This window comes from Pseudorca crassidens, chromosome 7 (assembly GCF_039906515.1).
Source record: "Pseudorca crassidens isolate mPseCra1 chromosome 7, mPseCra1.hap1, whole genome shotgun sequence".
Taxonomy (NCBI): Eukaryota; Metazoa; Chordata; class Mammalia; order Artiodactyla; family Delphinidae; genus Pseudorca; species Pseudorca crassidens.
In genome coordinates, this window is record NC_090302.1 from 784,439 (window position 1) to 798,024 (window position 13,586).

The following is a 13,586-nucleotide window of genomic DNA, read 5'->3' on the forward strand; positions in this document are numbered from 1 at the left end:
GCTTCTCTTGTTGTGGAGCACGGGCTTTAGGCGCGCAGGTTTCAGTAGTTATGGCACGTGGGCTCAGTAGTTGTGGCACGCAGGCTCAGTAGTTGTGGCACACGAGCTTAGTTGGCTCCGTGGCATGTGGGATCTTCCCGGAGCAGGGCTCGAACCCGTGCTCCCTGCATTGGCAGGCAGATTCTTAACCACTGTGGCACCAGGGAAGCCCTGTTCCACGGATTTTATTGGGACTTGGTTTTAGATTTTGGCAGAGTTGGTCTGGGGCAGGGCTAACTCGCCACCGTCACTGGGCTGGAGCCCAGAGTGTGCAGCATTGCTTGACTGTTAGTGCCCCTGTCGAACTCTCGGCCTGGGGACAGCTGCCTCTGGGAGCCCTGGGGATCCTGCATTGCTCACCTGCACTTCTGGCCCTGAATGACCCTTCCAGCTGGTGCCCTGGCTCGCAGATGCGCGGCCTCCTCCTCCACCGGAGGGATGCTCTGCTCACCAGGTTCCGGGTCATGATCTTAGCTGGGAGGTCGCCCCCAGCTGGGAGCCGGCCCATCCCTGGGCCCCCCAGCCTGGGCATCACCCGTCGTGCACAGCCTATTGTCCAGAAGTCGGCCGCCTAAAACGTGTCTGGTGGACGTTGTCTGCAGTGGGAGGGCCGGTCTGACACCAGTCAGTCTGCATGGCCAGAGCACAAGTTTGGAGCAAACTGAACAAGGCAGGAAAGTATCCGGAGTTCACCCAGCTCAGCCCTGCTCTGCTCCTGTCTCCTGCAGATAGCGTGTCAGCAGAAGACGCTCGGAGAGCTGTTTCAGGGGCTGTCGGGGTTTGGGGGGCTGGGGCGTGACAGTGAATTCTCACCTTGAGCTTGGTCAGTCAGGTGTAAGACTGGACACTCAGGAAACAACCGTATCAGCGTGTTAGTGAGAAATGTGAATGTAAATGTCCAACAGCATAGCTAAAAGCGTGTGGGAGTTGGGGAGGAGAAAGCCCCAAGGGCTCGCCCCTCCAGGCCTGTGTCAGGACTCGGGTTTACACAGGAGGTGCCGTGTGTGTCACCGTGACATAAATCACACCGCAAATGAGGAAAAACTAGACCAGCTCCGTAAATGTGGAAAAGTGTCTTGTATAAAATACACGTTGGCAGGACCCTGTTGGCCGCCTGGGAATGGTACCACTTTGTGGCCAGCCTGGATGATTTGGAGCTGGGTGTGCCCGTGTGGGCTGGCTCAGGGGTCCCCATGGTGGGTCCACCCCTGAGGTTAGTGCTGAGTGTCCTGGGTCCAGCCGGGGAAGCTGAGGCCACCTGAGCCCCCACCCCCACCCCAAGCACAGAAGTGGGCCCTGCGTGGCTGCCTGTCAGGGCCCGTTCCCTTCTGTGTGGAACCTGCAGCCTAACTGTCCCTCTCCACTGGTCCCTTGAGCAGCTCCCTGCCTTCCCCTGAGGATGGACGCCGGAGACCCTGCCGGAGATGCCGCCGGAGAGCCTGCTGCTGGTGACACTGCTGGTGACCCAGCTGGTGGTGAGTGTGTCCCCATGGGTGAGTCTGCACCCCGCACGGCCCAGGTCCAGCCTGGCTGCACTTGTCAGGGCTGGGCATGGGGTGGGTGTGTGGGGGGTCTGTGTACAGGTGCATGCGTGTGCACCGGGCAGGGACCCCAGGTGGGAGGCGTCCAGGCGATGTGGCTTTCTAGGGGCCTGGGACGTGTGGAGCGGCCTCAGGTGTGGACGGGAGCAGGCAGGTGGCTGCTGCCACGGCCTTCCTGTCCTGAGGGCCGCGGGCGGGCACCTCCCTTTGCCCTGGGAAATGTGGCCTCATGGTCCTGCAGTGGACCGCCTCCTGGCCACTTGCTTCATGTCTGACACCGAGGGTTGGCCATGACTGGACGGACACTTCAGGGAGCCCACACTGAAGTGTGGGTGAAGCTGGGTGCAGGGGGCTGGTGGGAATGGCGGGGTTCTCTCTGGAGCCTGGCTCTGCGCCCCACACCAAGTGCGGACACAAGGCATCTTATCAGTCCTGCCAAGAGGGAGAGAGGACGGGGGGGCTGGGAGGTGTCTGAAGAGTGAGGGCCCCAGACTGGCGCTTCCAGCTTGGGAGCCCCGGGATCCCACATGGTCGCTGGCCCCAAGAGAGCGGAGGCTCTGCCTTCCGTTTCTCCTCCGGGAGCCCCGAACTCCTCGCGGTGGTGTCTGTGGGCTCCGGGAGGCTTTCTTTCTGAGTGTCTCCTGCGTTTGGTGAGTGTTGTGGGCAGGGCAGACGCGGGGCCACGTGAAGCCTGATCTCACCCCACCAAGGACAGGTGGTGACGTGGAAGGGGAGACCAAGGCTGGAGGAGGAGGGGCTCCTCCCAGGCTGGGATCGGGTGTCCGGTTGGAGAGTGGGGCGCCCCTCCCTGACGGCCCCGGCACCCTGGGGGCCGCCCCTGTGCCGGGCTGGGGACCTCTGGTGGGCGCAGGGGTGGGAGGGGGGCCCCCAGTAAGTGACAAAGTGCTGCCCCTTCTTGCAGGTGGTGGGGAACCTGGGGCCTCTTCCCAGCCTCTGCCACCCACCCCAGGGTCCCGAGAGGCTGTGGCGTCGGCCCCCCGTCTCCTGTGGGGTCCTCCGCAGGTGCACACAGCCTGCTCCAAGCGGAGTCTCCGGGGGGCTGCCCAGGCACCCTCAGCCGCCCACAATGGGCTCGTTTTCTGCTCAAGATTCCCCAGACCTTCAGACTGTGCTTTTCCCCACCTGTCCCCAGTGTGCAGAGTCTTCAGGACCTGACACCACCCTGTTGGGACTGGGGATCAGACACAGCCCCTGGCCTGCTGTGAGTGACCGCAGGCCAGGGAAGCCCTCTTCAGTGGGCATCTCTCCACCAGGATCTGGGTACCTCCCCCAGGATGCTTCTGGCGCCTCTGCTGGTTTTGCCAAGAGCAGGACCCTCCTCACCTGTGGCCCCTGGACTCTGACACCCGAGGCCCCAGGGCCTCGGCTTGTCCTGGACCATCTGGATGCCACCCTCCCCCGCCTGTCCTGATGCTGGGGGCAAGAGGGGAAGGGACAGGCCGGGGAAGACCTGTGGCCCTTCCCTCCCGTCCTCCCCTCTCCTGGGAACAAGAAAACATTCCCCAACTGAGAAGTCAGCTGGGCTCAAAAATTGGTTTTCTCCTGAAATCGTGGCCTTTGGATGAGCAAGTGTACCTGAATCAGAAAAGCTGCGGGCTGAAGTCCAGCAGGTCCCAGGGTCTCGGGCAGCAGTGGATCCCCCTTCCTTGGGAAATTCGAAAGTCAGGCAGACAGAGCTGAATCACTTCTCAGCATGGAGGGAGGGGCAGGCACGACCCTCCAGGAAGCCCCGTCCCCGCCCCGCCACCCCTCACAGGCTCGTGCAGTACCCGGAACCTCCAGGCCTGGCCCTCCCTGTGTCAGGGCTGGGGTGGGGGGCCCCCCAGCCCCTGGGGCTGTGGAACCATCCTTGGGCTGTGACCTGAGGGAGGCTGTGAAAACAGGCGACACAGCACCCACCTTCCTGGCTGTGTGACCTTTCTGTTTCCTTACCTGAGAAAAATAGTTGTTGCCCTATGCTTAGCTCCATCTGTGAATGAAAGACTGCCTGCGTGTGGGCTGTGGAGGCGTTAGCTGTGATCCTCGTTAGTCTTTGACCTGGTGGAATTTATTTTGCTGGGAGAGGTGAGGAATGGGTCCAGTCCGTCCTGGAGGACCACTGGGACACGCAGCAACACTGAGCTCCCCACGGGTGGAGTCTCCCCGGCTTTCTGCTCTGTTCACCTGCTGCATCACGCTATCTGGTGGCGGTGGTTTTATGACCTGCTGCATCCGGCAGGACTAAACCTCTCGTTGCTTCTCTCTCGTTTCTTGTTTATTTTCCATGTAGACGTCAGGATAGCTTGCTTGCTTCTGCAGAAATCCGTTGCTGTTTTTACTGGATTTCATGACATTTATGGTTGGCCAAAGAGCATCTGACGCCATCTCATCCCAGTGTCAGGCAGGACTGGGGGCTCACAACGCCTTCCCACAAGGTGGGGTCTGCTTCTGCCCTTGAGTGGTGCTTCCCGAGGCCTTGCCCTGGGAGCCGGGCTCGGGTGTGTGCCTGAGGCCCTGGGGAGGAGCCCGTCTAAATTCCTGACCCACAGAATCTGGGATCCTGAGAGATGAACCACTTGTTTGGGGCCCGTTGCCTTTCTCTCTATTCTTCTGTCTTCAGCAGTGCTTTTTTTTTTTTTTTTAAATTTATTTGTGTATCTTTGGCTGCGCTGGGTCTTCATTGCTGCGTGCGGGCTTTCTCTAGTTGCGGCGAGCGGGGGTTGCTTTTCTCTGTGGTGCACGGGCTTCTCATTGTGGTGGCTTCTCTTGTTGCGGAGCACGGGCTCCAGGCGCACAGGCTTCGGTAGGAGCAGCACGCGGGCTCCGTAGTTGTGGCTCGCGGGCTCTAGAGCGCAGGCTCAGTCGTTGTGGCGCCTGGGCTCAGCTGCTCCGCGGCATGTGGGATCTTCCCGGACCGGGGCTCGAACCCGCGTCCCCGGCACTGGGATTGGATTCTTAACCCCTGCGCCACCGGGGAGGCCCCGAAGTTTGATTCTTGAGCTTGAGCTTCAGTGTCCTCTGGACACACTGCTGCCCGCCCGCCCTCACCCACGTGCTCCTGGGGCGGTGTCAGGGGGCAGGTACCAGGCCAGAGGCCACCTGCCCTGCCGCCCCTGACCTGCCGTCTGGCCACCCCTGGCCAGCAGGTCCAGGATATCAGGGTGGCCCAGTCCCGGGCCCAGGCTGGGGAGGTGGCAGCGGTGGCCAGGCTGCAGCCACGGCTGATGTCCACGCTGTGTACGGAAGGCCCCCGTGCCCGCCCTCCTAGCTCAGCCCGGCCTCCTGTGGTGCATCCCTGTGTCGAGGGAGCGGGACTGGCCCACTCTCGGCTGGCAGGGTGGCCCCGGGCCGGGCACCCCGTGCTCGATGAGTCCTCCTTGTGCCGGCCTTTGGTGCCTGCTGCACTCAGGCCCGGGCCCACGTTCACACCGGCCCTGGGGCCCCTCCAGCTCCAACTTGGGCTTCCCGGGTGTCTGCCCATGGCCACGGAAGCTGGTGACCTTGTCTGCGTGTGCAAGTCTGGCCTTGGCACGTCCAGCAGTCACTACAGAGTGTCCCTCAAGGCCTGGGCCACGGCCTTGAACAGGGCCAACATGGTCACCGCCGGGAGCTGGCAGCATCGGGAGGGGACAGACAGCAAACCCACATCCCACGTGCAGTGTCAGGTGAGGGGGCCAGGCCGGCGGGTCAGCGGCGCTTGGGCAGCGGCTTGAAGGCCGAGGGTGTGAGTGACCGAGGGTGCAGCCTGGCCTGTGGCTTGGACCCAAAAGGGCACTGGGCCTGGGGGAGCCGTGAACAGAGAGCAGCCTGGCCCAGCCTGACCCTGTCAGGCTTTCCTTGCACTGGGCGTGGTCTGCAGAGCCCAGTGGGGAAGAGGGAGACCTCTGGCTGGCGCCTGCTAGGCCCTTTCTTTTGGTAGGAATTCTTGACTTAACCGTGTCCCGAGGTCATCGAGGTATTGTGCAGGTGCCCTGCGGAGGCTCTGTTGATCTGTCTTCACAGTGAGACCTACAGCCCCTGGTGGGTTTTCTGTAGGTGTGAGATGGGGGTGACATCCCAGTGTTTTCAATAAGGTTATGCCGTTTCCCACCCTGGCCGCACACCCTGGCCCATGCAGGCCCAGTTCCGGCTCCAAGTCCCCCCTCCCTGGGCCACACGCTCAGCCTTAACCCCTGTGGCTCTGGCCTGGGTGGGGCGGTCCTGTGGTTTCCCTGTGGTTGTTAAGATAGTCCCCCCGCACCCACTCACACTGCTACTGTTTGGGTTAGAGTGTGGGGTCTGCTGATTAATTTGGGGAGAATTGACAACTTGCATATTACTGATTATACGGTATAGCCCGTCCTGAATCAGGCCTTTTAATTTTGTTCTCAGTGACGTTTTTTTTTAAATTTATTTATTTTTGGCTGTGTTGGGTCTTCGTCGCTGCACACAGGCTTTCTCTAGTTGCGGCGAGCAGGGGCTCCTCTTCGTTGCGGTGTGCGGGCTTCTCATTGCGGTGGCTTCTCTTGTTACGGAGCACGGGCTCTAGGCGCGCGGGCTTCAGTAGTTGTGGCTTGTGGGCTCAGTACTTGTGGCTTGTGCGCTCAGTAGTTGTGGCATACGAGCTCAGCAGTTGTGGCTCGCAGGTTCTAGAGCGCAGGCTCAGTAGTTTAGGCGCACGGGCTTAGTTGCTCCGCAGCATGTGGGATCTTCCCAGACCAGGGCTCGAACCCGTGTCCCCTGCACTGGCAGGCAGGTTCTTAACCACTGAGCCACCAGGGAAGCCCCTCTCAGTGACATTTTATATTTTTTGCATGAACTTCTTTTGTTACATTTATCCCAAGAAATTTGAAATTTCTTATGTTACTGTACCTGGTATTTTTTAAATGTTCGTTTCTGTCTGTCGCTAGTATGGAGGGAACAGTGGACTTTTTGTTTTGGCCGCACCCAAGTGGCTTGAGGGATCCTAGTTCCCCCGCCGGGGATTGAACCTGGGCCCCCTGCAGGGGAAGTGCAGAGCCCTAACCACTGGACCACCAGGGAAGCCCCAACAATGGATTTCTTAATACTGTCCTTGTGTTCACCATCCATGCTGAAATAAGTCCATTGAGTAATTCTAATACTTGTCTTTAGATTCTTCATTGCTTTCTAAAAAATGAATCATTTGTTCGGTGCGTAACGACGTTTTGGGGTATTGTTTTTATTTTTAAAGACTTTATTTTTTAGAGCAGTTTTCGGTTCACAGCAAAATGGAGAAGAACGTGGAGATTTCCCATCTACCCCTGCCCCTCCCACATGCACCACCTCCCCCGTTATCACCATCCCTACCAGATGGGACACTTGTGACGAGTGAGGGACCTGCCTGGACACGCCATCATCACCCAAAGTCCGTAGTCTACCTTGGGGCTCACTCTTGGCGTTGTACGTTCTGTGGGTTTGGACGATGCAGAGTGACATGTTATCTACTACTGAAGGTTCACAGAGTAGTTTCACTGCCCTGAACCCCCCATGCTCTCCTGTTCATCCTCCCTCCCCCAAGCCCCCGGCAACTCCTCATCTTCATACTGACCCCATAGTTCTGCCTTTTCCAGAGCGTCATAGAGTTGGAATCATACTACGAACGTAGTCTGCAGCCTTTTCCGATTGGCTTCTCTCACTTAGTAATCGGCATTTAAGTTTCCTCCCTGTCTTCTCATGGCTTGATGGCTCACGTCTTTTTAGTGCTGAATAATATTCCATCGTCTGGAGGGACCAGAGTTTATTGGTCAGAGTGCTGATGCTTTTATTTTTTCCTTTCTAAGTTCTGTGGCCTTAATTTTTCCTTCTTGCCGCTCTGCACTGGCGTCGAATGCACAGTGGGCATCCTCCTGGTGTTTGCGTCTTAGGGGAAAGCTTTCAGCATTGAGTTCTGTGTTCGCTGAGGGTTTATAGGCGCCTTTTGTCTGGCTAAGGAAGTCCCTTCTCTTCTAGTTTGCTGAGTTATTTCTTAAATTATAACTAGAACTCTCCCTTAAGAGGTGCTTGTTCTGCATCTATTGAGAGCATCATGTGACTTCCGTCCTTTATTTCACTAGCGAACCAGGCTGATGGACCTTCAGTTGTCCAGCCAGCCTTGCTTTCTGGGACGGACCCTCCTGTGGTGTACACGGGCGTCTCTCCCGGGTCCCTGAGCCCGTGTGCTCGGGGGCTGTCCCCCAGGGTGTGGCTCAGGTCCCCAGCCTTTCCCTCCGTCCCGCCTCCTGCATGGAGCCAGCAGGTTGCCGTCGTCCCCCTGATTCTTGGGTAGGTTCGCAGGTGAAGCCACCTGGGCTCCTGATCCCCCAGATTTGGCCAGGAGAGTCTGTTAGTGGCCTCCCCTGCCCCAGTGTGTGCACTGATGATCAGGTCCTGACTCTGACGCCTGACCCCGACCCACACCATGTGAGGGCATGGCTGGGGTCCTGACCCCTGACCCTGACCCCCACCATGTGCGAGGTGTGGCCGAGGTCCTGGCTAAGTGCCAGGGGCTTCTCCCACTCCCTGGGCTGGGGTCGGGGACACGCTGGGAGCCCAGACCCCCCTTGGCTGCTTTCCTTCCGGTCCTCCCTGGGCTCTGGGCCTTGGTGCCTGCCGGTTCTGAACAAAAGGACCAGAAGGCTAAGACTCCGCGCTCCCAATGCAGGGGGCCCGGGTTCGATCCCTGGTCAGGAAGCTAGATCCCGCATGCCTGCCACAACTAAGACCCGGCGCAGCCAGGTAAATAAATACATACATACAGTGCGGTCATTCAGCTTAAAAAAAAAAGAACCGGAAGGTTTGTCTGTAATTTCTCAGCGGGGCTGGAAAGGTTACAGCGCCTGGGCCTTTGAAGCAGAACTCGCAAGGCAAGGAGGGGCTGGGCCTCAAGGCTCGGGCTGCCAGGGAGCGGGGGTGGGGGAGTGGGTTAGGCCGGGGAGGTGCTGCTGAGGCTGGCAGGGCTGCAGTGAGGCGCTGGGGAGGAGGGAGCCCCGCCTGGAGTGCAGGGAGCCTGAGGCCCAGGGGCGGGCCCGCAGCCAGGGGGCGCTGGTGGCCATGGGCACCTCGGAGCTGGGTCCCTGGTCCCCTGGCCTCGGAAACAGCTTTCTTTCGCAAGCCAAGAGCTGGCAGCAGCGACCTTTCCAGGCCAGCGAGCTCTCCTTGGCACTGGCCTTGGATCTCACCTGAGGGCGCCGACCCTTTTCCAGCAGGAGGGTGACCCCGACCTCCCCTGTCCCGGCCAGCACCGGGCTGAGTGGCACCTGTGTCATGACTCCACGCCCCGTTCTGCAGCAGGGACAGCGGCTTCAGGGAGCAGCGGCCATGGGGGTGGGGAAGCTTTGGGGAGTGGCCAGCCTGCATGGGGCTCACCCGGGGCCGGGACAGGGCAGAGGGGAGACGGGGGAGACAGAGGCTGGAACCACCTCGGGGCCTCGGCAGGGGCCAGAGGCCAGACATGGTGGGTGGTGGATGGGTTTGCGGGCGGCGTACCCCGCTGGGCGGGCCTTGCCCGTGGGGGGCCAGGTCAGTACTGCTGACTTAGCCCCGGCGGCCAACGCCCCTTCCCCACTCACACGGCCACTCTGAACCCACCGCGGCTTAAATCTGAGGCCAGGCTCCCTGAGCTGTCAGGGGAAGCCCACCCCGGTGGGCACTGCGGGAAGCAGCCCTGCTGGGTGGCGGGGCCACGGTCCTGGGGAAGGGGCAGAGAGGGCACAAGGGGCCGTGAGCGCTGGGCAGCGTCTGTGGGAGCCCCCAGGCCTCGGCCCCCGCCTGCCCCTCAGCCCCTCCTCGGCCCTTGTCTTGTCCCCTCAGGCCGGGACCCGCTGCTGTTCCTGCAGACCCTGCAGACGCTGTGGTCCACTCGGGAGCTGGGACAGGTGAGCCCTCGGGGTGTGGGCACCTGGCCGCCAGCCTCGGCAGGCTGCCGTGTCGGAATGTTCTGGGGGGTGCATGGGATTGGAGCCGTGGGACGAGGCCTGCTGGACGCTCAGAGCAGGCAGGGAGGGCCTGTGCCCACCACCAACTTCCGGGCAGTGCGGGGCACCTGCCGGGCCTCGCCCGCTGCCCCCTCTCCCAGAGGGGCAGCAGGACAGCCCGCCTGGACAGCGGGGGGGATGCGTGTGGTCCGGCGGGAGGAGCTCTGGCGGGGAGGCTGCCAGGGTCTTCCACGGCCACTTGGGGGTCCTGCAGTGGCAGCTGCCACTGCCCAGACCGTGTCCTGCCGTGACCTGTGCCAGGAGGACAGCTCTGCCTCGCGGCCCCCGGGAGTGGTGCAGTTACTGGCCCTCGGCCGCTCCTTCCCTGCACTTTGCTCCCTTGAGGCATGGAAAGGGCGAGGGAGGCTGCCCTGGCTCTGGGGAGGACGGGCCCACGCGTGGCTGGAGGGAGAGGGCCACATCCTCTCGTGCCAGCCTGGCCTCCAGCTGCCCGCCGAGGGTGGGCAGGGCACCCAGACCTGGGGCAGGCTGGTCGGGCAGGCGTCCGGAGCAGGTAAACTCCAGGCTTCCACAGCGCTGCGTGGTGGAGGAGGGCCGGCAGCCCGCCTCCTCTCTGGACAGGCCTGGGCTCCCCGCCCGGCTGAGCTGCGGGGCCTTGGGCAGATAGCGGCCCATCCACTGCCTGCGCTCAGGCCTGAGAGCAGCCGTCTCTAGCCATCAGCTGGAGAATCCAGAGTTTTTGCAAAAGCCAAACGTTTTTTGATTTTCCAGTTTCGTGCCGTGTGGCTTGAGGGTGAGACTCAGGCAACAGGGCTGTGGTGCTGTTCAGCCTTCCAGTTGGGAGCGGGCTCGTTGCGAGGTGGTATCCTCTGCCCTGGTGTCACGGTGAGCCGGCTTGTGAGCTCGGCTCGACCCTCCATCCCTGTTCACTGAAGGCAGGAGCCAGAGGGCCGCAGAGCCTGAGGAGGAGCCGGGCACTGCCCCGGGGGCGGCGGGGCACGGGTGGGGGGCCTGCAAATGAAGCCTGGGGGCGGTCTCCCTAATGGTTGTTCCTGGGCAGAGTGTCTGTCTCTGGATTTATTTCTCTGGGAAGCGTCCGCTTCCTCCACGTCACCACGGTTTCGGCCGGAGGTCCCTCCCGGTTCCTGACCCCCGCGTCTCCCGGCAGCGCTGCCCCTCCCCCGGCCTTGTGCCTCTTTCCCGGGGCTGATCTCAGCCTTCAGGTAGCCGGACGCCCAAGGCATCGGTTTCCAGGAGTCTTGGTTTCCGATGCTGCATTTAACGCCACACCTTCCCCCCGAGTTCTGTTCGTCACCGGTTTGATGTGTAGGGGTCCATCGTCCTTCCTGTTTTCTGATTTTCGCCGTGTCTCCTTCAACATTTCCAGAGAAACACAGGGCTGTGTCTTGATGTCGCTTAGCTGTTTGTTTCTGGCTGTGAAGGAGCCCGGTCCATCTGTTTTGGTTTTTGCACAGGACAGGCTTGTTTTGTGGTTAGTTATATAAACACTCCGGGTTCCCTACTTGGCGAAAGCTCCCGCCTGGAGGGGACACACGTTTGCTCACCAGGGCTTGTCCTGGGTTCCTGTGAGCAGCCGGCACCACGCTGTGCAGTCCAAGCTCAGACGTGTGTGATAACCAAGGGGCCAGCAGCTGGAGATGCGGTGGCTCGAGCCCTGAGGACGAGGGTGCAGATGAGCCAGAGTGTCCTGGGGGCCAAGGGAGCAGCAGAGGGACCCAGGGGGCGGCCGCATGAGAGCAGCTGGAGCCCAGCAGAGCACGTGGAGTTTTCAGGGACCGGACAGGACAGGGAATCTGGAGACGAAGGGGAGGCCAGAGGGCAGGAGGGAAGGAGAGAGGAGGTCAGCCAGGGTCTCAGAGCCAGGGGTCCGGAGGATCGTCGACATGGACGCTGAGCCCACCACGCCAAGGGCAGGGGTAGCACGGGAGGGCGACACGGGGCCAGACGTAAACCCCTGGGGCCCAAACCTGGTGCGTGAGTTCCACCCCAGGGCTGCAGCTACCGCTCAGGGCCACTTGCGTCTTATTCTTTACTTAGTTTTGATTTTTTTTTCTTTTATAATTCTAGACATATTTATATTCTATTTTCATCCCCAAACCGGTACCTTACTGTTCTTTACTCTTAGAGCTTTGATCACCCTGCTTGCGGTCACCATCATGGTGAATTGTTCCTTGTGTGTCCTGTTGTTTTTCATTGTGAGCTCACCTTAGTGCAGCTTTTTCCCTCTGGTGGCTGAGGGCCAGGTCCCCAGGGCCGTCCCCAGGACCAACCTCCTGAGCACACATGGAAATAAATCCTAATCCAAAGGCCAGAGCTGGGTCCTTCTAGACCTTTCCTTTTCCCAAGCAAGGGGTGTGGTGCTGCTGATGGAGACCCCGCCCCCTCCTCGGGCAATGCTGGACGGTGGCCCCCAGGCTCTGTGGGAACCGCAGCCCCCGGCTGGTGCCCTTCAGACCCCTGAGAGGTGTGTGTGGCCTTGCCTATCCATCCTGGAGGGTGACAGCTGTCCTCAGGGTCTGTTTGAGGCCATCTCAGGTGAGTTCCAACAGCCACAGCGAGGGCAGCCCCTTCCAGAGAGCCCTTGGGTGCGAGGGCTTCGGCCCCCTGAGCTCACACTTGACGCCTGCAGGTCCACCCTGGGCTGGACCCCAGCAGGTCCTCGGTTAAGGGAGCCGCAGTGACCTGAACCACTGGAGTGGGCAGGGCGTGGCGGGCTGGCCGTGCACAGGGCCCTGCTGGTCACGCAGAGGACGCCCGGCTGCTCTAGAGACGGTGGTGAGATGCATGTTGTCCCCCTGGACGTGGGTGTTGGGGACACACCTGTTCTTGTCTCTGTCTTGCAGCTCTTACGTGTCCCCCAGAGCTTCCCAGCACAGGAGGTAGAAAAGTAAACAAAAGGCATTTTTCAGTTGGGGTTTTTTCCTTTTTTCCGTCTCCTGTTGCTTGCTGGGCCCTGCTGACCTGTCACCGTCTCTGAAGGGCCAGCGCCATGTCCCATGCGTGCCACGCGGGTGGTCAGGGCACAGAGGAGCTCCGCCCAGGGTCTGGCCTGGGGAGCAAGCCCCAGCCTTTGCAGGACCATTGGCCTGGACGGTCCCTGTGCCCGGCCTGGGTGCAGCGGACCAGGAAGGTGTGGGCGGCTCCGTGCGGGTGGGGGAGGCCGGCAGGAGGACTCAACACAGCGAGGCCTTGTGTCTCCACAGCTCCGGGAGGAAGCCCAGAGGGGATTCGCCGCCCTGGAGGACCCGCTCGCCGCCCTCCTGGACATGCTGGACAGCAGCCGGGGCTGGCGGGGGAAGGGCCCCTCCCTGGAGGCCTGGGTCACCCGTGAGCTGAAGCGCTGCTTGCAGGCACAGCTGTGCCCGGGGCCGGCCCGGGTGAGCCCTGCCCGCGGCCCACAGCCTGCCCCTTCCCAGCCCGTCCCGGCCTCGGCACGGGCTTCCCACGCGCACCTGGCCGGGCCCCTGTGGCCTGTGGAGGTCGCCCACGGTGGTCGGGGGCTCTCGGCCTCCCGAGAGCCACACGCCGGGCCGACCTCGGCTCCCTTGCCTGTGCCCCTGCCAGCCAGCCCCTGCTCACCCACAGCGTCCACCCACTGGCTCTGGGCTGCCAGGTGCTGGCCGCACTGGGCCTGCCCAAGCACCAACCCCCCACCCGCATCAGGCCCCGTGACTCCGGTTGCCGCCTCCACTGAAGCTGGGTCTGGGGCCTCCAGGGCAGCCCAGGGCTGAAGCAGCTGCAGGCCCGTGCGGTCAAGCTCCTCGCCGAGAGCCCCCCCGGCCTCATAGAGCCACTGGTCAGCATCTTCCAGCTGCAGGACGCAGACCGGAGCCCCCTGCTGGCTCAAGTCCACCGGCTGCACCAGGAGGGCAAGTTCAAAGAAGTGAGTGAGACCCTCCCTGTGGCTCTGGGCCTCTCGTCCACGGGCTGGGCCTCCACGTGGGTCAGCGGGGTGGGCAGGAGCCAGGCTGGGGCTCGAGGCGCCGAGCCCAGAAGTGTCCCCTCTGCCCTCCAGCGTGGGGGGCCTTGCAGGGGGCCTCATGTCTGGTGTGCAGGCTTTTGGGGACCAGCT

General features: G+C 61.7%; 1 protein-coding gene across 11 annotated transcripts in view; it reads left to right on the forward strand.

Annotated features, from left to right (window-relative positions):
- Positions 1-13,586, forward strand: part of EXD3 (exonuclease 3'-5' domain containing 3) — a 76,477-nt gene that overhangs the window by 13,681 nt on the left and 49,210 nt on the right. For 2 of the 11 annotated variants that reach the window (XM_067742503.1, XM_067742505.1), the window contains exons 2-5: positions 1,419-1,532; positions 9,369-9,433; positions 12,718-12,891; positions 13,230-13,397. In XM_067742503.1, coding sequence (XP_067598604.1) covers positions 1,439-1,532; positions 9,369-9,433; positions 12,718-12,891; positions 13,230-13,397 — 501 coding nt within the window. In that variant the 5' untranslated portion in view covers positions 1,419-1,438. Of the gene's footprint in view, positions 1-1,418; positions 1,533-9,368; positions 9,434-12,148; positions 12,290-12,717; positions 12,892-13,229; positions 13,398-13,586 lie in introns of those variants that run through there. The other 9 variants (XM_067742504.1, XM_067742507.1, XM_067742510.1 and 6 more) reach the window with 6 other exon arrangements.